Genomic DNA, 23,797 nt, shown 5'->3' on the forward strand with positions numbered 1-23,797 from the left:
TCCCAGGACACCTAATACTTTGCATGCTCCAGGGCCGGCCAGAAGAAAAAGAGCAGAATTAGATTAGCCATCCAAATAGGCTAGGTATTTGTTTTAATCAGTCTGGTGACACAGGGAGAGCTTCATAGCATGGAGTCCATAAGAAGGCCCGGAGAGAGAGAGAGAGGAGAACCCACATGAGATGCTCCGAGGAGGCAGACTGTGAAAGACAAGGAGGAAAGGAAAAGCAGAGATGGCGAGGGCAAGCGGGGTGATTGGTCCTCAGGCTATGGCTGCATAATGGTGGCTGTCTATGGGTGGGGGCGGGGGTGGTTCGCCTTCAAGAGTTCACTGTCAGGTCTTCAAATTAAGGGCACGCTGGTCACTTCCACCTAACAAAGCAGCATTGATCCTTACCTTTGTAAGGTGAATGATCAGTACCAGGGCAGAAAGCTTGGATTTAAAAATGGATTTGTGCATCTACTGTATCTCTGGTAGCTTCATCCCTGTACAACCTCAACCAATAAATCAATTGACAGAAAAACTAATTGCCTTTGTTTCTTAACAAATTTCTGAGCAGACGCTGTCTGGTGGATGAATTACTGCCTACTAGTGGATTGTCTGCATACTGCATGGATATCTTAGTATTTACAGTAAGTAATGTCACTTTTCAAAATAACAATCACATTAACAATACTGGGCCTCAAACGTTACAATACATTTGGCATTATATTAAGGACCTTCCCGAGTTATTGTAGCAACAATTAAAATCTTCTCCCACTTCAAGCAATCTAATGTAATTCTACATTTTTTTTCTGTCATTTTTGGTAATTAAGAATGATGATGCACTTTCTAGAACGGGTTGCCAGCATTGTGCTCGTGGATAATTAGGATGCCTACAAGGACCACGTAAGTAGCTCACAGCAGCGGCATGTTTTCTAAAATAGCTCATCGTGATGAGATATTGTGATTCATCAGGAATGTTGGAGAAGTGATTTTTTTAAAAAACATTTTCAGAGATTTATAGAAATCAAGTGTTACATATTGATGTTTATCTGTCTCCTACCTTGTAAGATTATTTTAATGAAATTTGAGAAATAATTAACATCATCATTTATTAAAAATAATTTACAAATAAAGGTAATTTGAGCAAATTTGGTATTTCAGATGTGTGTATTAATTAATCTGGTAGCTCTTGGCAATTTTTCAGTTTCAAAAAGGTTGACGACAGGTCTAATTAAAGTGTCTGTTTGCTATGAAGGGCAATAATGGATTACCTCTCACAGCCACAACAAAAAAATGCAACATTTCACTACATCAAATGAGAGCATTTATAATATGATTATTGGACACAACACGACAGTCATCTTCATTTAAATTTTTAAATCCTACCACGTCTTTTTTTCAAACAACATACCTGTTGAAATATAAATCACAGTTGGCATTCTGTCTCTAAAACCCGAGAACATGAAAACTCCACCCAAGAAGGACGGCGCCAAAAAGTCGACCCGTATACCTCAAAACTGCCAGACTCTGTAAAATGTTCGAGGCACTGTATATGACTGATATGTTCAAAAGACGTTTTGGAAACTAACAATGCAGTCGCATTTCTGCAGCTGCTTTCTATTGCGCAATATGCAGAGTCTCTCCAAACAGTTTATTTTCAATCCATCCACTTTAGCCCCAAGGTCGTTTGCTTTTTCCTCTTTATAAACAGCAGCGATTCTCGCGTGTTCTTTCTTGATGGAACTGCACTCCGTCTAGTTTATGCTGCTCTGTTATTCCCCGATGGAGACATATGCCACAGATGTGTAAAAGAGTTAGGAGACCGCTTTCACATGTGTGGAAGTAACTTGTAGTGACAGCGGATAAAACAAATATGTCCGACATATGAACTGGAAAAGATCCAGCCATTCTCACTGTGGCTGAAGGGCAACATGATGACCAAAGTCTGGGTGGCTGTTGGAAGGCGAGTTGGGGTCACGCTCTGCATGCCCGGCCCCTCAGGGCACCCACCAGTAGCAGGATGAGCTTGAGCATCCGCTGGGAGGATGACCCCAGATATCTACTCCCATGGGGTTTGCTGGTACAGCTGTATCACATTGGAGCATGACAAAGTTCTGCACTGCACTATAGGATGTAGGGAAGTGACAAAATTACCTTCAGTACGTACCTTCATATAGTTATCGAAATAAGCTCAATCGGTTTGTTGTATACATTCACCCTTAAAGGTGAAGGCAACCCAACATTTTCTTTACCAAGTTACAGAATATGTATCATTCGCAAAACATGACAAATAGGGATTTCTATCTACCATACGAAGGGGGCGGCCATTTTGCTACATGGTGTTGGCTAATAAATGACATCGCAGTTGCCAGCTTTCAGCTCACAACCAATCATGGCTCAGTTTCAGAAAACTGGAAAGTCGTGATTGATGGCGATTGGTTACCATAACCAAAATTAGCTCGAAGTGGTGGTGGGCGGTTCAGTTTGATGTGGTCTGAATGTGTTTTTAATTCAGTTCAATTCTGATTTATTGTCATTACAAGTGCAATGAAAAGTAAAGTGCAGACCATTCAGTACAAAGAGGAAGATTGTTTGTTTTGAACTCCGGTGCAGGCACGCTTCTTATCTTCCTTCGCAATATATTGAGATGTTTTTGTAAACTTTCATGTTTGCAAAGTCCCGATGCGATTCAGGAGCAAGGCTGACCTGCATTTAGGGCCCAAGAAGAGCAACTGCGGCTGGGTCAACTTCACTCATGCAGACGATGTAAGGAGTTCAACTCTTGCTCACTTATTTGTTGACCTCTCTCGTTTTGAGCAGAGCCCCTGCAATGATGTCCAATAAATTTAATTTAAAACAGCCTCTTATTTGAGCACAAGTATTGTCGTTTAACATCTGAATATGCTTCATCTTATTTTCATCATTAATTTCCGTTGAGTGAATTAACAGATTGATTTGCAAAGAAATATAACTTAAAGTGTTGAAATTGAATAATAAAGATTTAGGGCAGTTGTGTAAAAGTATGGCCCACGGAGCTTTTACATTATCAAGAGTCCTGCAGTATATGTTGCGCTCATTTTACTTAATTGGTTAATTAACATGTCTTCAGTCATTTAACATGTATTCAGTCATGATAATTTATCTTTTTATTTTTTCCTCAATAAATGTCAGTTATTTGATTTATTGTAATTAATCTAACAAAATATCTTAATAATACATTTTACATGTATTTTTCATTTGTATTAATTGAATATAATTTAATTTGAAGTACTGCAATACATTAAAAAGATAGTTAAATAATTTGTCCACCCCAGATCTAGTCAATTTTGTATGAAGGTCAAACATCCTAATGTTTGAGAAAAACATGAAAATGACATTTTGGTCCAATTCTAAGTGAGTCTGACTTTGCCTCAACACAGGTCCCTCAGACCCGCCTGCCTTGTGACACTCCACGCATGCGAGGTGACACAGAGGACAGCGGTCGGTCCTGCTTCCCCCCTCCGACCGGCTAACCCCGGGGTCGGCAGCTGTCAATCAGCACCTCGGCTGCTTGTGCGGCTTCTGGATACGGCGTAGAAGATGTGAGGAAGGCCTCTTGAGAGAATCCCCCGGCTCTGCGTATGGGATCATCTCTGTGCATTCATGGCGGGTAATTCAATTAGACATCCTTCTCCTATTCTAATGCAAACCTCAGGTTGAATCGCCACCCTGTATACGTGAAAGGAAAGGCCCCGAGCCACGATGGCCGGACAAACACGGGTCAGCTCGTACCAAGTATAGAGATGTTGTTCATTCAGTCTTACAGCTGCATTTATCCGGCAGGTGGTACTCATCGTTGCTCGTGGTGGGAGTCGGAGAGAAACTCATGGGAGAAAATATATAGGGGCTATCGGGAAGTTCCATAACACAGTCTCTTAGTGTACAAAATAATTTTATATTATTATTATATTATATGTATATTATTATTTATATGAAATTCAAATCAACATTATTGTAGTTGATTTGAAATTGCAAAGGCTGCAATTCAACAACCTCTGCTTTGTTTTGGTCGGTCATTGGACTTTATTTTCTTTAATGATTATGTAAATATACTATGTCTACTTATGTAGTGTCAAGATAAGTTCAGTGCAATCCCAATGTTTACATATTGTTTTAGTAACTGTGTAAAGTTGATGTTATAAAACCACAAATTTCTTTGCATTATTGTTCCAATCCTACTTGGAACTTACTGATTTATGTTTACGCCACACTTGTTTGGTAGAATTTTGTGAAGCTGTTGTAGTGACCACTTCCATGACTGCGAGACAAATGAGTTTGAATTATGAGTTTAATTTGTTAACGTGGTACTCAAAACACTCATTCCGAAAAACATTCATCCTGATTGAAATGAATAGACATGCTATTATTATTATTATTATAATTATTATGCTGTTCCAACCCCCCAAAAAACACCAATATTTCTGTAATTTACAGTCTTCCACAGGGATAACATGATTAAATAAAATGTACACCCTCAAAACTCTTAGGTCAAAAATTGGACCGACCCAAATTAACTCATTTAACTTCCTGGGTCGGTAATTTTTTTTTTTAACCCAAATTGAGTTGTTTTTAATCCAGCATTTTTCAACTCAAATTGAGTTGTTTTAAATTCAGCATTTTTAAGGCTGTAAAGAATCAAACAACTTATATAGAGTATTTGCAGAGATGATTTATGTAAATTAATTCATGTTTAATTGTATGCGGCGACTAGATAGCACGTGGAATTTCTTAGGGTGCATTTTATGAAAAATATCAAAGTTGAATCACAAGATTTGCTTTCATGGGCCACATAAAATGTGTTTGGCCGGATGTGACCCAGGGCTGCCTGGGTTTGGCACCTGTAAGACAGCGATATGATAAAACATCGTTGGTATTTTGTCTTACAAGTAATTGTTATAAGGGTAACCAAATCCTCGTTTCTGAAAAGAGGATGTCCCCTGGACGGACAGACGATCTTGTAAAGGATGTAGTCCAAAAGGCCCCGCATGTGAGGTGCTGCAGGGTCACCTTTAGCCACGCCATTGGTGCCCAGAGCGTGGGGGGGGGGACATTCAACAGGCTGAACTGATTTCCTGTGCTGGGTCACGCTTTGGACGTGTTTGGAAGATGATGATGAGAAAGTCAAAGTTAGATTTTGGCGATACATTCATTTTGATGATTTATTCATGTTGATGATTCTTTTTTGTTTGCACGACGTACATACTTGAAAGTGTATCTTGCTAATGTGCATTGCTTACACTATAACCAGTTTTATTTGAACATGTTCACTCACATTTATGCACATTATCTATAAAAAAAGAAATATTTATTGCTACTATTTTAATGCTATTTGTTGTTAGCTAAGACTAGGGGGGTTGCTTTATAATGGTGCGGGACGAAATAGAGCAAATCCCAGAATAGAAGGCAAAAACAAAGCAAAACTGGTTTTGAATAATGTCCAAAAAATTGTTGATTTTATTTTAAAGTGGTGTACCAAAGAAGTCCGACATTAAGGTTCTGATTTGAAACCGGCATTCATTAACCCCATATCACTTTGTTGCCCTTTTGCCTGCAGATCTTTGTCATGGACACCAATGGATTCCCAAATTGAATGAAATGGGGCTTACCAGGCTTCTCAGCCCAAATGGACCTCCTGTTTACACACTTGTCCATCAGCTGAGTGGCGGCATACGGCCTCACGTATCCGGTGAGATGTCGAGACGTCTCCGAGAGCAACCGTGCCGAGGCCTTGGTAAGTGCGCCGTGTTTGGACAAACTTTGTCCAGATTACAGATATGATGTTTGGAAATCAACTGGATTTTTATGTGGAGAGCATGGTGAACATCTTGAACCTTAAGATGCAAAGTAATAAAATGGAATATAATTGCTTTTTTTTTTTTTTTGCTAATTATTATTTTCATGAGGGTCTACAATTAAAACATGCCTTTTTAAACATTTGAATAAAATTTTGAATGTGAATACAAGTTTTGGGACCAAAAAACATCAAGCAGGAGCAGGAATAGTTTAAGGAAAATATAACCGGTTGTAAAATGTTTCTTTTGCTTGTTTTGTTTTGCCAATCATCTTTTCAAAATGTCATTTCTTTAAGTAATTAAAACTCATGTGATTTATAATTATTTTTACTGTTATTATTGTTACTATTATTCAATATAATTTAAACATGTTATTTAAGTTGGAGTGTTAAATCACTCATCGTCTTAATTAAATGTCTGAAGGTTTTTGAAGCACATTTTCTGAATTTTGTTGTAAAGTATATATTTGTTTTCAGGAAAGTTTTATCTCAACTGTGTGTGGGAAAGTATGTGGGTCTTAAAGCATGCCGATCTGACGTAGGTGATGATGATAATAATAATAATAATAATAATAATAATAGAAGGAGAAGGTAAATATTTTGAATATTTCTGAATTGGAGTATTTTATTGTGGAAATGTGGTTTTGTCAATGTGATTAAAAACGTGTTCCCTGGGCATGTTGTAATGGTATGAAGGATTGAAAGTGGGAAGAGGAGGTCAGTGTGTAAAATGTCTGCATTGATTTGGGAATGTTGACATGCAGCATGTAGAGTAGTGAAAATGTGTCTTCGTTTGGAATTTCATCACGGAAATTTGGGAATTAGGGATGTGATTTTTTTTCTTTGTGTAAGTGCGGGCGCTGTTTAATTGCTCTTCGTTGGCACTCGCAATTTGCTGCCTAAAGAATTTTGCGCTGACAACCAATGCAAACACGCCCATAGATATTGACAGCCGAGTGCCGTTTGCGCATGTTTATTCACACCGATTGCACACGTGGCAAAGTATCAATTCAGACTTTGCACCACGGAAGAGACTCTTTCACTCAATTCAAAGCACAACTCAAAACGCACTTGTTTAAAACTGCCTACTCAACCTGTCATTTTGATCTGCCCCGTTCTGGTTTTATTTTAATTTATTTCTCATTCCAATACTCAAATCTAATGTAATATAAGGTTTTATTGTTATTGTTACGGGCCGAAATGCAGTCTTTTATGGCACAAAATTATCAGGTCCGACAGAAGTTGGGTGGGACTCGCGCGCATAAGCGGATCGGATGATTGATGGATGAATGGAAGGATGTCTTGGAAATGTATGAATTTTATTTGTGCCCTCAAAACAAAACTTTGTGCCTATTAGCGCTGGTCTTAGTAAATTAGACGCTGTCGGTCAATGAGCATAGAGGTGGGCAACTTCTCCGGCAACTACTTCATGTAAATACGCGCAAATACCACCAGCGCAACGAGACGCGTGCTTTGTGAATTAGATGCTATGTTTTTGCTCCATTTTTTTTTTTTTTTTTTTTTTACCGGTTACTGGACCCGTGTTTTTAAAGACGCCCCTGCGGTCAAACATGTTCAGTCGTCTCATTTTGGAGACAACGTGCCCGTGCATAACGTCATCTGAAGTGGGAATTAAATGCTAAATTGGAGGGACGTGTGATTGAATATTTGGTGGATTGCATCATACACACACGCGCGCGCGCACGCACCCACACACACAGTTTTACGGCTTTTAGTGTGTGATCAGTTAAATCCCACCCACTTACTCACTCACTGAAAGTTTTGGTGGAAGAAAAAAAACACAGGACGAACTCGCTGTGTCGTCCTCGCCCTGCATACGAGCGAGCAGTTGTTGGATGCAAGATGGAGACAGAGCCTTGTTTGTCTTTCAGGCGCACACCGCCAACTTCGACGGCGCCGAGCGCGAGCAGCTCCCCGCCGCCAGGCTCCTTCCTGGCTTGCGACGAGCTGCGCCAAATTGGAGCTGCGCACAGCCTCGGTTCTGCGATGCGCAGCGTGGGGGACGCGTACGCCGCAACCGCCGCTCGGCACCGCAACTTCGGGAACTTCTCGTCGAATCCCCCCGCCTCGCCACCGGAGAAACGTAACAAGTTCTTGGAGGGTTCGAACCAGGAGCACAAACCCGGCCTTATAAGTGGCAAGGCCCCTTTCTACGACCAAAGTAAGTTGGCATTATTCTGTCGTATTCGTTTTACCCTTCAGTTTTAGCGCAATAACTTTGATCTATTTTTTAACCAGGTAAAATATTGAAATTTATCACTTTAAAAAAAAAAAAAAGTGACCTGGCCAAAAAAACAGCGGGAATTGCACACACAACTTTGCAATTCTGAAGCAATCGTCAAATTCAAAATTATAATAAAAAATTACAAAAAAAAAAAAAAAGTTTATTTATTAGGAACGGGACAACCTGCATGCCGGAAATCAATAAATGTTACAAAAGTTAAAAAACAAAAACAAAAAAAAAACACTAAATGGCACCCTTCTCCGTCTTTCCTCATTAGGCACAAACTAAAGACATACAAGACAACTTGCATGCATAAAAGAGAAAGCAATTCAATAAGGCCACAAGATGGGCATTTTTCTCGTATGTTTCAGTTGAGCACAAACTGAGAATGAACTGGACAACTTTTACAAAAGTCAACGCAATTAAGTAATCTAAATTGGTAACAGAACAAAATGAGACATTTTTATTGTCTCCTCATTGGACACAAACTAAGGTTGGATAGGAGAACAGACATTTCTCAATTCGAAGTTGAACAGGACACACACAATTGTAAAACAACTTAAACAATGGCAAAATAATTTCACCTCTAATCCATTGAGCAAATATGATGAGGAAGAGGGCATGTGTCAAAAATTATAAACGACTTGATTATGCATTTTTTCTCCCTTTTAATCCATAATTTACAAAGGCACACAATTCATCTCATGTATTGTGAAAAGAAACAGTGCCAATATATTTTAAGAGGAAAATTAAGCAGAAAAATAAAAAATGCTAATTAATTTTTCAATTTACAGTTAGGAAATTTTGCAATTTCATTCGTCTTTGTTTACTCATTAAATGTCAAGTTGAATCTTTTGAGATGACATTTTAAACGATTCCCCATAATTTCCCCCCAAAAAATTTCAATTTATACACATATTAAAACTTGATACTTTCCTTAATGCCATACAGTTCTAAAATGTATATCTTACAAATAAACAATAATCCCTTCTCAACCTCACCAAAAAGAGACAAACAAATAATAAATATTCTATTTAAAAAATATATACAAATTTCTCTCATGATAGTATTCTTTATTTTTCAACTGACCATGACAAAATCATGAATAACCATATTTGATGGTGGTGCATTGATACTGCATTACAATGATACGAAGTATTTTATCCCATTTATACCCAATAAAAAAAAGTTTCTAAGTTCATGGAAATGCATGCTAATATTTGATAACATTTCATCCTGATGTGTGTGTTTGTGTGTATTGGGGAAATGATACTCTTGCTGTTGGTGTTTGTACTGATAAGGTCGCAATAATATACAACGGCGTCATTCAATTCACAGAAGAAAGGTCATGAATCCCCCCACCCCACATTAAGTTAAAATAACTGTCTCCATCATCACAATGTTTTAAAATAAGGCATTGTCTATTTGTCCATTTATAAATTGAGACGTATACTTGACGCTGCCACTTTCAAGACCATATGATGTGAACAACTCTCTGTTTTGGTAACCGCTCTTATTTTATTATCTTTACCCACAATAAAAATTTGCTTTTATTTTCTCAATTATTTTTTGAAATAGTTTTCCCAAAAGCAGCATGAGATAATAATTAAGCAGAAAAATACATGAGATAAAAACTTTAAATTTTCATCGATCCTACAGGGGTAATGTTTTACTAGTACACGTATGCTGCTGTCACTTGTCTGCTTCGTAAAGAAAACTGTGAATCTAGTTTGACAATATTTTTTTTCAGAAGCATCTCAAGTTTAATGCAGCAGCCAAAACGGACCTTTTTCACCATGTGTCTTTTGTACTTTTCCTCTATTTGACATAACTGTCCAATGATAAATGATGTAGTGAAAGGAGTTGGGGGGGTATACTTTGTAAAGAAAAAAAAAAACTTGGTCAGCTTCCAAATAAATCAATTCAATTGTCAAAAAAATGCACATTTCATGATGATCTTAGAAGTTTAGTAAAGATTTATCCAATTATTGTTCATACTCTTACCTCGCTAAATGATTGAGGAAAAACACATGGCTCCAAGTTACCCAACGGAAGGCGAATTTTTTTTGTTGGGAAGCGCAACACAAGGTTGGAAATGAAGGCTGCCACCAAATTGAATTAAGAGACAAGCTTGAGTCGAGGACAGCCTGCAGTTAAATGCAATGGGTTTTGTTTTGCAGCTCTAGGAAATTAATTTGAACAACAGCTTCAAGTAGTGGGTCAGGAAATAATACAACACAAAACTTACAACAATGCCATATCACAGGATGGGATTGCCAAATATGACTTTAGAAAAGGCTAGCGTGGAAAGGCCATGGTAACAACAGACCACATTGTAGTTATGGTTTCTCTCAGATGCTCTGAAATTCTATAGTATAAAATTTGGGAAGAATTTGAAGTAGACACCCATGATTCATTGACAGGCCGTGATCATACCTGTGCAGGGAGAGGTAACAACACCATACGTCACCATATACTGTTGATCGGGGTCTCAAACTCGCAGCCCGGGGGCCAGCTGAAGCCCGCAGGGTAATATTTTGCGGCCCCAAAATAGTCAAGTTTAATGTTGTTACAGACCCACCTTTTTGGGTGAGGGGGGGAAAGCCCTATTTGATATGCAATAATTGGTTTTCATTTTATTTTTAGTATTGTGAGGTTACAGTGAGAATGAAAAATAAACATCTGTGGATGTGTCTGCACGTTGATGTATGAAATTATCCAGTTTGTTTACATCTGTGTGAAAATTATTATTTATTAATTACAAATGTAGCATTGTCCATTTATTGATGCCGGTGACCAAAGCGACGGGCAGAAAAATGCAAGTTACAATAACCTATGGATAGTACACCTGTTGCCATTGGCACAAGAGAATGAGTCTTTTTTTTTCTTGCACACCTCAGACCACGAGAAAGGCGCTCTCAAATGCCTGGGATACTCCGGCATGGGCGTCGACTGCTTCGGCAAACTGAAGGAGGCGGGTGGCGGCTCGCCCTGTGGCAACTCCATTGCCGACTCCATCGACCTGTCGGGCAAGAACAAGAAGCGACGCAATCGCACCACATTCAGCACATTCCAGCTGGAGGAACTAGAGAAGGTCTTCCAGAAGACGCACTACCCAGACGTCTACGCTCGCGAACAGCTGGCTCTGAGGACTGAGCTCACAGAGGCCCGAGTACAGGTGTGTGCTGTTTTTAAGAGGGCAAACTAAACTAACCTGTTTTCTATAGCCAACAAAGCCAAGGACTTTTTTTTCTAGGATTTGATCCAATGATTTTCTTTCCAGAATTCAAATTCCACAGATTATTTTATGTGTTATAGAAAATGTCTAGATAAGCGATCTTTTAGTATTTAGTATTTTTAGGCAGAATGTGTGCAAACACACTCCTTAAGAAATCCAGCTTTCTCACCATCTTCTCTCTGCCAAGCAAGCCAGTACCTCAGGTCCAAATTTCCCAACATGGATAAATGACTCCTTTGCAACATATAAATGAGCATCTTGTCTTTGGTGGTGATTTGCCTCCACCGGGATTCTTTCTTGGCGTGCAGAGAACATGTGGGACATGTGGAATGTGGAATTCATGCTGTTGGTTCTTTGCAGGAATGAAAGCCACTGGTCACATTTTTGAAATTAGTTATCATGGTGGGAAAAGTCGCTGATTTGTCAGCACCGATTGAGATTTTGTCAGCTTGCTCTCTTCTGTTCGTAGCCGTATTGTGTCAGAACTGCAAGTCAGCAGAGACACGCTTTGAACCACTTTAAAAAGAAAATTATCCTGATAAATGCAATAATTGAATAATTGCTTCAAAATGGTAATTGGCCAGCCCAAGCACACAGGAAATAGGCAAACCACATGCAACATTGACATGCACAAAGTAATGGCACATTGTTTGGTCTGTTCTTTTCACACAGTCCCGCATTTGGCTTAAATTTGATTTTGGATCTCTGTTGCGTTTGGTCACGGCTGGTAACTGGTACAAGTGGAGTAGTAAAATGGATAAGACTTGTATTGCAGCTGTCCTGTGTACTAGATGTGTGCTAATATGCATCATATTGATTGTTCATCTAGGTTTGGTTTCAAAACCGTAGAGCCAAGTGGAGGAAGCGGGAACGCTACGGGAAAATCCAGGACGTCCGCAACCACTTTACCACTAGCTACGATATTTCCCTCCTCCCCCGCCATGACACCTACCAGGTACGGCTCAAATCATCCGTTTCATGTTTGGTGAGTCGTACAATCATTTTACAATGATGCTGCCAATGACCTATTCAATTCAAACACCCATAATGTCAAACTGTAACCAATTGCACTCGCAAGTCAAAGCAAAAAATATTTGCCGAATTGGCTGCTTTCTAGAAAAATGAAATCTTAAAGTACTGTTGCACTTCAAATATTTCAAAAAGACAAAAAGATGAGAATTGCATGTAATTGTGTGCGCGTGCGCGTGCGCGTGCGCGTGCGTGTGCGTGTGCGTGTGCGTGTGTGTGTGTGTGTGTGTGATACCAAGATGCAGGGCAATCTATGGCCAGGTGCTTCAGGAGTTGTCGGTGGCGCATCGGCGAGCAGCTGCGTCCTCGGACCCGAATCCTTACCCTCCTCCTGCATGAGTGCTTACACTCACCCTCACAGCAACCTGCAGGGCTTAATGGGTATCCCCTCGTCCCCCAGCCACACCCACCACCATCACCACCACCACCATCCGTCGCACCATCCGGCCATCAACGGACTGTACTCCCTCCACAGCTTCCCCGGCGTGGAGGCTCCGGAGAACGACTACAAACCAACGGGCCTGATGGCGTTGCGAATGAAAACCAAAGAGCCCGGCAGCATTCTCTCGTGGCCGACATGACAACCATACTGGCTATAAACTTCCCGCCACCCACATGTGTCCAAAAAAAAATCATCAAAAGTCCTGGCTACTCTCCGATTAGCTTTTGAAATACATTATGTGAGCCATAGAGTGATTCTTTGTGTACCGCCACAGAGAGCTTGCATACCATGAACAAGTGGCACCGCATGTTTTACACAAAGACACGCTAATGGACGTTTTCAGCGAATCAATGCCAGTCAGGTTCCAAGGGAAAAAAATGAAAGGAGATCAATTTGTGAACTGCAAATATGCTATCTCAACTGCATGGAGGACACACCCCTCTTTACGTTTCACTTAGACAGCTTGGAGACATTTCAATTGAAAAGTTATGAAGCCAAAACCACAGCATGGGCTGGTCTTAAAGAAAAAGAAAAAAAAAGAACTAATACATTCTTCTAATTCTTTGCCAATATCACATTAATGAGACCAAAGGACACTGTAGCGAAACCTCTAATTATTATTGTTGTGTTTGTTGTTTGATGTCTGTGGTGTATTTCTGCATGACCCTAAATAAAAGCTTGATCTGTGTTCATCAGCTGTCTTGTGTTGAATAGATGGAACAAAAATAACAAAACCTTTTTTCTTTCTACATGTCCAGTACAGTGGTACCTTGAGGTTCCGAAGTTTTCATCACAGTTAAGCCTTTACTTTCTTCCAAATATCTACAATATCATTTTGGGTAGTTTGCACTGAAAATTTACCGCTACTCTCGATATGCTGAATAAATCTTTATTTTCCGGGTGAAACAAGCCAGCCAGTTGACAACACTTTTAGCTGAGTTTTTGTTGAAAACTCCGCCTTGAAAACTAATTCTGAGCAATGTCTGACAGTCGGCCTCCTCTTTCACTCATTGTACACATTTGGAAACACGATTTACCACAACCAGTCAGAGGATGAATTAACATCAACTAAAACTGTGTAAATCTGAAATTATAATTAACTTATCAAAAAAGAAAAGGTAAAGGCGACGGGGGGGGGGGGGGCCTTCCCCCATCCTGGATTGGTAGATGTCATCATCACATTCATTTGGCAACACACAGAGGAGGAAAAAATAATTGGACAAAATACACAACACTTAATCACTGGTGGAAGTTAAATAGCCAAGACACACGCTATGTAATAACTGTTGGAAATAAATTTTAGGAATTTTGTATCATTTCTAAAAGTAGGTCAATTTGATCCCTTGCTGGCCCTGAATTCTCACAACGGCTGCCTAGCCTGCTTCAAAAACTAAACTTGTGGTCAGGTATTTCCTTATTAGACCACTGTTACTGCTAGGGTTCGTGAGCAGCCACTTTCCCCAGTTATACCAAAACTAACACGTGTTTCCAATAGAAATGCTCTTCCACATACACACCACTTCAAATTGCAGCCAGTGGGGACGGGACGGCAGCGCTTAAATGCAGTTATCCCCCACGGCCCCTCAGCCCCTTCTGATTAAGTCCCAGATTGAGTGGAGGAGATAAGACTTGTCAGTGGGGATAAGGGATTGAGAAGATGGCCATTTGAAGAAAAGCTGAAGAAACAGCAAATGGTGGCCAGAGTCAGATTTGTTTTTAAATGGGATTCTCAGAAAATACAACTTAACATCTGTCCTTGAATAATAATAAATTATAAGAATAATTTCCACTTATGCTAAGTTACTCATTGGCAACATATGTAATGTTGTGTCATGTTTTTAAATGTTGCATGATTGACAATGTTTGTCTATAAATGTTAATTTCTTTGTTTTTTTGGCAGTGCTGTAATAGTTATTATGCAATTTTAAATAAAACCTGGGGCATAGCATACCATGTCAATTAGCTTGTGATTTTTCAGGAGATGCAACTGAGTGACTTTGGAACTATTGTACACCGTGCATCGTTTGCATTATTTAAAGAGGGAGTCAGGTCAAAAATGTTCTTTATGATTATATATTCTATGCACCCCCACTCATCTAAACATGGTTTTCTCACTAATATTGAATTTTGGTCAAGGCGCCTATGGCCTTTTTAAATTACGCCTATGGCCTTTTTAAATTGCCACCCACTAAGAGTGCCTAAGTTGGATACATTCAATTCTCTGTAGGGTTGCCATGTTATTTTCTGTTTCTATGGCGAAAATGCCGCAACGTTTATGGCATTTACAGTCGACAAGATCCACTGTTTAAAAATGCAATACCAGAGAATGGAGACCACGACTGACTGGTGACACTGCCACCATGTGGTAAGCAACAAACACTGCAGTGCTGTATAAATAATAGTTGGATTTATGGACTAATTCTTTTCAGATAAGCGTTTGATATACGCTCCACTTCAAAGGCGAATAAAGTATTGACGAAATGCAACCCTAATCATTCATTTATGAAAGCATTCACACATATGTTATTGTTATTCCGCTCACTTGTTTTTATCTTGGCATGAGCTCACGTGATAGGGCGCTTGCCCATTGGCCAAGGGGTTAATGGTTTGAATCACAACTGTGCAATATTTATTATCACCATGGACGATGCTCCGAGTTTCATCACGCTTAAGTAGCATATTTCAATTCAACTTCTTTTTCCATCTAACACTATTTATTCATTCATTCATTCATTCATTCATTCATTCATTCATTCATTCATTCATTCATTCATTCATTCATTCATTCATTCATTCATCCATCCATCCATCCATCCATCCGTCCAATCCTCGCGAGGGGTGCAGGCGTACTGGAGGCTATCCCAGCAGTCTTTGTGCGGCAGGCGGGGTACACCCAGTACTCGTTGCCAGCCAATCGTAGGGCATAATCCAATACATTTGCACATAATAAATGATGTGTTCCTGTATTCATTTTTTCCGAGTCAGTTTATTCTCACTTTTCACTCCACTTGCGTACAATCTTTTGCATTTCGGCATTCACACGCAATTTCTGCAGAAATAGCTCATTTTCTAGTTAGATTAGAGATATTAGAGACAGGCAATTTTGGGGGGGATTGACGTGCGCGTTCACGTCTTCCGCCCACCTTTCTAACCAATCGCGTGTCAGGGGGCGGGACAGGAATCAACTCGACAAAATGGCGACCGTTGTTGTTTTGCCGCAGGGTCAGTGAACAACACCAATTTGTTTCGCCAAAATTCTGCGGTTGCACGCAGAATTGTCGCAAACAAAAGCCCCAGGCGCCACAGGGTCGACCGCGTGCGGACCGACATGAAAGGTAAAGAGCGGTCGCCGCTGAAAAAACGCTCCCGGGCCTTGGACGACATTCGCGATCGGGGAGGATGCCACCCGAGCAGCAAGAAAATGGGCGCGCTGTCCCTGTCCAGCGGGAGTAATAATAATGGTAACAGCTCGGCCAAAAGTGACGGCAGCTCGACGAGGAGGAGCCTGCTCGGTGATAAACGGGACCGGGACTTTGACGGACACGGTCGGCTCGGTAGCAATCATAGCTGTCCACCCAGCGTCATAGGCTCCGTAAGCAAGAACCACGGCAGCCTGAGCCTCTCGTTGGATTTGGCCGCGGCGAGGAGCACGTCGCGCGGGGACCAGCGGCTGCCCGCTCTCAGCGCCGAGGGTGAGTACAAAACCCTGAAAATCAGCGACCTGGGCAGCCAGCTAAGCGACGAGGACGTCGAGGACGGGCTTTTTCACGAGTTCAAAAAATTCGGTGACGTGAGCGTCAAGCTGAGCCGCAGCAACGACGAGCGGATCGCTTTCGTCAACTTTCGGAAGCCGGAGGACGCCCGGGCGGCCAAGCACGCCAGGGGCCGGCTGGTGCTTTACGACAGGCCACTGAAAATCGAGGCAGTGTACATTAACCGCAGGAGGAGCCGCTCGCCGATTGAGAGAGACCTCTATGGCACCGTGCCGAGCCACAGACACTTGCAGAGGCCCCTGTCACCTACAGGCCTGGGATACAGAGACTATCGTCTGCAGCAGCTGGCCTTGGGTCGGCTGGCCCCTCCACCACCACCACCCCTTCCCCGCGAGTTGGAGCGGGACCGGGAGTTCGCCCTGTTCGAGGCCCGGGCCCGGCCGGCTTTCATCGCCGAGCGGGCCGCCTTCCGCGAGGAGGATTTTATATCGCCAGAGGATGACCAAAGAGCCAATCGTACCTTGTTTCTGGGCAACCTGGACACAGAGATTACTGAAGCTGATTTAAGAAGAGCTTTTGACAGGTTCGGAGTCATCACCGAGGTGGACATCAAGAGGCCCATGCGGGACCAGACCAGCACGTATGGCTTTTTGAAATTTGAGAACCTGGACATGGCTCATCGTGCTAAACTCAGCATGTCTGGCAAAATAGTGGGCTGCAACCCTATCAAGATAGGCTATGGAAAAGCCACACCCACCACACGTCTGTGGGTGGGCGGCCTTGGACACTGGGTGCCCTTGGCCGCCCTCGCCAGAGAATTTGATCGCTTTGGCACCATCAGGACTATAGACTACAGAAAGGGGGACACCTGGGCCTATATTCAGTACGAAAGTCTGGACGCAGCGCAGGCAGCCTGCACGCACATGCGGGGCTTCCCTCTTGGGGGCCCGGAGAGGAGACTCCGAGTGGACTTTGCTGACACGGAGCATCGTTACCAGCAGCAGTTCTTGCAACCTCTCCCAATTGCCCCCTTTGACATGGTGGCCGAGTCGTTTGTCCACCGTGGTGCGCCAGAGCCTCTGAGGGTTCGAGAACGGACTCCCCCGCCACTTCATTTCAGAGACAGGGAGCTCTTCTCTGGCGCCGAGTGGCCAAATCCTTCGGCTCTCCGCGAGCGGGTGCGGGGCGCCCCCTTTGAGCCCCTCGAGCACTTGCAACGTGAGCGGCGGGCCCGTGAACCTTGGTCTTTGGAGCGGGAGCTGCAGGGGCGAGAGCTGCACGGGCGAGAACTACACGGGCGAGAGCCTGCACGCAAGCGGCGCCTAATGGAGGACGGGCGCCACCTCGATCGCTCGCCCGACAGCTCTGACAGGACACTAAGGCGCCGACGCCCCTCTCCGGACGGCAGCCCAGGAGGCAGCAGCAGAGACGGGGGACGATTCAGCGATTCAGAGCGCCCCTCGCGAGCCGACAGACTGTCTCCCGCAAGAGAGCGCCATGGCAGCCTGGAGCGAGGCGAAACAGAGCGGAGACTCAAAGGCCTGTCTGACAAGGGTCTGTCAAGCTGTGCCATTTCACTGGTTGGAGAGCGTAAACGTAAATCTGGCGACGGTGGTAAAGGGCCGGCAAAGAGAGAACGCTCCGAGGGTTCCTCCAGAAGCTCCAAATTGGACGGCACCAAGCTGACTTTGGCCTGGCAGGGAATGCTTCTGCTGAAAAACAGCAACTTCCCGGCCAACATGCACCTGCTGCAGGGAGACCACAGCGTCGCCAGCGAGCTGCTCGCCGACGGGACCACTGGCAAGCAGGTCTGCGAGCTCAAGATCACCCAACGCCTCCGCCTGGACCAGCCCAAGCTCGACGAGGTCTCCCGGCGCATCAAGGCAGCCGGCCCCGGGGGCTACGCCGTACTCCTGGCCGTTCCAGGAGCTGCAGAGGATTCGTCGTCTGACCCGGCTGTCTCCACCCAACGGCCACTCCGCAACCTGGTGTCCTACCTCAACCAAAAGCAGGCGGCGGGCGTCATTGGCCTGCCTGTGGGCGGGAGCCGTGATAAGGACACCACGGGGGTCCTCCATGCTTTCCCTCCCTGTGATTTCTCCCAGCAGTTTCTGGATTCCTCTGCCAAAGCTCTGGCCAAAAGTGAGGAGGACTATTTGGTCATGATTGTGGTGCGAGGTGCATCTTAAAACAAACGGCTAATGAATCAGAAAGTGTTTAAAAAAAAAAAAAAAAAAAAAGAAAAGGAAAAAAACAACGACAAGTCCTGTATACCAGTAACCTTTGCATGCCGTGTTTTGCATTTTGGGCTACACTAGTATGGTTCTTGGATGTTGTATGTTGCCATGTTATCCACTAAAACCACAGGCAGGTCCTTTCCCCGTTGCAAACAAAAAGGGCGTTTGTTTTTTGGAAATGTGCAGAGGTTACATATTCCTAGAGAACCATTTGGATTACTTTAAAAACAATCATTACACTTTATGTTTCCGAGGAGGAGAAGCAGAAATGGAACTATATAGGAAGTGGACACAATAACATCGCTATAACAAGTGTCATATGAAGTAGAAAACGAGGTAAAGCATTCCCAATGAACCAAGTGTTAAGTGGACACATGTTTAAGTGTTCCTGACCTGCACATGTTATTGTGTCTGCTGCTCCACATGCAAAGGGGACATTTTAGTACACCGATGAAGAATAGCTGAATGTAAAAGTATGCACATACTTTACTAAGACAGAAATTTGCTCAAATAATACAAGTCATTCATGTCATGTTGCTTTTCCTCCAGTGCCACCCCCCTCTTTTTTTCCAAGCATTATCAAATTGTGTAATGACACACAGAGGATGGCTGGTGGCAACACTGGGGCAAGTTGTGACATGTTTGACCTTTTGGTGCTTTTGGGTCAACTTTTTTCATATTCAATTATTGACAAATATTCTTTTGTGTGCACTCTCAATGTTAGACCACAGCCAGGCCAGGAGGCCACAAGCAGTTTGAGCACTTGTTTATGGAAGTCTGCTTTTACCAAGATGATGACACGAGTTCTCGGTTTTATAACAGACAAGGAGTGGAATTACTCTATACTTGACAGATTTTCTTTCTGTTCAAGTAAAAATATGTTTGGGTATGTTTTAGTATTTCTAGATACTAATATCTTAATTCCAAATAGAAATATTGTAATTCAGAGCATCTATTTGAAGAAAATGAAAAAGTAAAAAAAAAAAAAAAGGGAGCATTTTTTTCTGTCTCTTTTCCAAAGCTGAATGTAAAAATATTGTGATTTGAATATTGAGCACTCTAAATATTTATATTCAGTGAAAGGTTAACAGTGTATCCTCCTGGTACATGAGCCGTTCAGGAACGGCAATACTATTCCTGGCTCAACTTGACCTGGGTGACTTCAAAAGCAAGCACTTATTAATTTGATTGTCTTGGTAAAGGCAGACAAGCTCTTGTGAGAGCTGTGTTTGGTGTTATTTGTGCTCACAATAACAAATAGTAACTTGTTTTTACTCCATGCTTTAGTTTGTCATTTGTTTTGTTTATTAGAACTGGCTGCAAAAATTCAAGGGGCAAGGGGGGCAGTATAGGTATAAAAAAAAAAAAAAAGTGTTTTGTGTTAACATTTTGACTGAAACAACAAAAGGGTCCTTAAAACAATTACTAAGTTCAGTAAGTAGCGCCGTGGCATTTTATTTAATCATTTCAGTATTGACAGAAATCCATAATATGACACTGATGCCTACATACTGAACCGGTTTGTACAGTGAAATACAAAAGTTGACACACCCATGTTCAAGTGCCAGGTTTTGTCTTGTAGCAAACAGGAACAAATTAATCTTTTTAAAAAAAATTGCACACATATACACACACACGGCATTTCAACAGGGGTGTGTAGACTTTTTCTTCTCTACCCACTGTATGTGTGGAATCATCACTGCTCTGAAATGTAATGACGCACGAGGACTCCACGACGACGACCACAACGGCGCATTCAGAGTGGTCTCACCCTCCCACAGCTCTGCGCCGTGTGATGACTTCAGTGTAACGTTTGTACGTGCCCATGTCACGGGGGGGAAGAAGGAGAGCGAGCTGTTGACGTGGCCGCCCCCCAAAAAAAGTGCATCAATAAATTGTTCATTTGAAGGAGAAAGCTTCCAAGTTTCTTGGATGGAAGTGCATTGAAGAAAACCAGGAAATTGTTGTGTTTCCCAGGAAGTGAAATATTCTGAGAGGGGCTGAGAGAGCGAGAGAAAAAAAGGGAGGCCACTCGCTGTTTTGCATAGAGTTTGCACAAAGTAAATTACTTCCAGCAAGCACAGAGGAGCCGCAAAGCCGCCGGGCAGGAGTCCACTCCAAGCACTCCGCTCAGGTGACGCCTGTCAGGTTGCCATAGCGACCCCGAGGCCTGACCGCGCAGGGGTGCTATGTCTGCTTTTGCTTGGGGAGGAGGATGTTCCGCCGTGGAAATATTGTTTGCAACAAGCTGCATCCTCTTGTTTGTCTTCATCGTCTGATCCACCCGCCTCAATTCCGATGGGAAGGAATCCACACTGAGGAGCACTTCAAGCGCACCCCCCCTGACTTCATCCAATCCATTTTAGCCGTATTAGCATGTAGAGAAGAAGGAGTCATGATTGGGCCCATCTGGAGGAGCTTGATATCGTCCGTCTCTCCCTCCCTCGGCTGCCGGGGTGAGTACGAAGGAGGATGACGACACTGCCCTGCTAGCTCTGTATCACTAGCTAAGGCAGTAGGGGTAAGTAATGAAGTGGAGTGGTTGTCATGGTAACACGTCCCACCACACATACCCAATCTCGAGTTCCAAGAATCACATTAGAAATGCAAAGAAGCACTCATTTGGCTTCAAATGTTTATTTTCATTCTTATTCTGAGACTAGTGTTTTACAATCTATTGCACAGAGGAACAAATAAACACTCAACAATCTGCTCTACTTGCACACATGACAGACAGAGAGAAAGCCAAACCCAATGAGTACAAAGACTAAAAAGTATCCCAAAATACTTTTGGCAGATAAGTGTACAGTACATTTCTTATTGACCGACACTTTAACCACAAATGCGCCATATATGTGGTGAATTGGGCTTTGAACAAAAGACATGTTGCTTGAGCACACAATAAAACAATTCAGCAGTCATTTGATCTAAGATAGATGTTATTACACATGAGCACAATCTTATTTCACAGTACCGACAAAATGTTCCAAATTGCACACCCACTCATACTGAAATGCTAAGTGAGAAATGTGGGTCTGTTTTAGTCAGCAATAACAGACTATAACAAAGCAGCCATACAATGACAGCAAATCAAGAACAAAAAATTAAATAGACAAATAGAAGATATGTAATGTTTTGTCATAATGTTTAAAATAGTACCGCTGGATCCCTAGAATTACACTGACAGACAATGGAACTATAAAGTTGTGGAGTGTCATAACCCAAAAAGTTAAATCAACATTTTGTTTCAACCTGTATACTACTAACAACAACAACATAACTTCCGAATTGCTATTACATATATTGTCATTTAGAGTAGTTTATCAAGTGGTAGAATTTTTATTTAACATGTTCCACAGCTCAACACTGTAAGACACCTAAACTCTTGATTCATTTCTTGCACATACTACTTTAAAGCACTCTGACCCGCGGGCTCAGTGCAATTAGAAGCTAAAAGCATGACATCATCGCAATCCCCACGAGCCACAGGGAAGGAGACAACCAAGGCAATTGGAGTCGACGCGAGCCTGACGACTTCCATGCAACTGTTGCTAATTCAAGAAGTGCAGGGGCAGCACAGGCTGCCCATATTTAGTCTCAGGTCAACAGCATTGGTTGGCAGCCACATTTCAAATCCAAATGACAAGTTTTGACCTTGAAAGTATTGCCTTGGTTGTCTGGCACACGTTCACTGATGAGTGATCCTAAGCCACTCCAATGCAACCATCTTGATGTTTGTCAAGTCATCTAAACTTGATTATCCCCATGAACTGCAGAGAAAAAGATGACACTTATCCTGGGTAGGGATTTCGCTCTTGGGCCTGTTTATCTCATCTCCAAATGAGCTGTCCCTTGAGCACAACATTTTGATCAACTACAGGCAACACCATTAACTTGAATACAAATCGCTTTTGAAAAGCTCATGTGTCTTGTTAGAGCAATTCTAGAGTCTCATGATACAACGCAAATGATCTCAATTTTAATTCTCCAGCACTTCAACCAGCAACCATAGTTGCGCTGTATATAAAAGATCAAAGTAAAAGTAAAAAATACATTCTTGTTACTAAGCAGATAAACAGTGCCCACTTTCAGAATCAAAAATATCTTCTAGTTTTTCCCCTCATTAAATAACAGACTAGTACTGAGAAAAAAAAAAATCCCCGGACACACTATCAAATCAATATGCTTAGCCAACACTGATTTAATAAAAATACAAATATAGCTCCATGATGACATTTGAAAAAATAGGCTCTATCTTCAAGATGGAGAATTTGCTGAGGGTTGCTAGTCCAATACGACACTTTCGCCACAAACCATTCTTGTAGCCAAAGCAAATACAGATTTCTGTTTTCAAATGTATCAAGTAAAGCTCATCAGAAAATTAATTGCTGAAGTATAGATGCCTGAAAAATTTGTAATGACTTATTCAGATTATCACATAAGCAGAATGATTATCATCTCAAAGTCAAAGTCAAAGTCAGCTTTGTCAATTTCTCCACATGCCAAAGACACACAAAGAAACCGAAATTTCGTTCCCCCCTATCCCACGCTGACAAGACATGGCTCACAACAGACAAACAAGTAAACAAGTACAACAAAAGCGTGCTGAATAAATAACACAATAAATAAAGGAGCAGAAAAAAAAATCTCCTTGGGCAAAAGCATTTGTCATTGCCTATACAATCAGTTGACAAAGTTTCATACATTTACAAACATCCAATCAAAAGCGAGCCAGGTGAACTTTCAGCCCACAAATTTACAGGGAAAAAAAAAGAAAAAACAAAACACATGTTTGTGTTTCCTTTGCCAGGCTCTCATGAAAGAAGGCTGCTTTGTCCACAGGCAACTGAACACACCACCATTGCTTGTCTGCTGTAAGTAAACTTTTCACTCATGTTAAGAAAGGTACGCAAGGTAAGTTTTTTTTTTTTTCCCTCCATTGTGTGTACAAAAAGTATTTACTCACTACTTCCAGGTGGCAAACAGCTATTTTAGCTGTTTTTGTCATTATTTACAGTTTAGTCAAAGTCAAAGTCAAGGTCAGCTTTATTGTCAATTTCTCCACATGCCAAAGACAC

At 42.0% G+C, this 23,797-nt stretch overlaps 2 protein-coding genes across 3 annotated transcripts; both read left to right on the forward strand.

The window, feature by feature from the left end:
* Window positions 1-7,503: 7,503 nt before the first annotated feature.
* On the forward strand, window positions 7,504-13,428 carry alx3 (ALX homeobox 3). 2 transcript variants are annotated; one of them, XM_088368614.1, is made up of 5 exons: window positions 7,504-7,997; window positions 10,961-11,238; window positions 12,128-12,253; window positions 12,567-12,708; window positions 12,803-13,428. In XM_088368614.1, the coding sequence occupies exons 1-5, from the start codon at window positions 7,679-7,681 to the stop codon at window positions 12,850-12,852; spliced, it is 915 nt and encodes a 304-aa protein (XP_088224740.1). In that variant the 5' UTR covers window positions 7,504-7,678; the 3' UTR covers window positions 12,853-13,428. The 2 variants fall into 2 exon arrangements, with proteins under 2 accessions (XP_088224740.1, XP_088224739.1); XM_088368613.1 differs by having other exon boundaries at window positions 7,505-7,997; window positions 12,567-13,428.
* A 2,503-nt stretch (window positions 13,429-15,931) lies between these two features.
* Window positions 15,932-23,506, forward strand: rbm15 (RNA binding motif protein 15). The gene has a single exon (XM_088368412.1). It carries the CDS (start codon window positions 16,098-16,100, stop codon window positions 18,669-18,671), a length of 2,574 nt encoding a protein of 857 aa, XP_088224538.1. The 5' UTR covers window positions 15,932-16,097; the 3' UTR covers window positions 18,672-23,506.
* Window positions 23,507-23,797: the final 291 nt, after the last annotated feature.

The sequence above is a fragment of the Syngnathus floridae genome, chromosome 2 (genome assembly GCF_059516105.1).
Source record: "Syngnathus floridae isolate MCC-2025c chromosome 2, RoL_Sflo_1.0, whole genome shotgun sequence".
Taxonomy (NCBI): Eukaryota; Metazoa; Chordata; class Actinopteri; order Syngnathiformes; family Syngnathidae; genus Syngnathus; species Syngnathus floridae.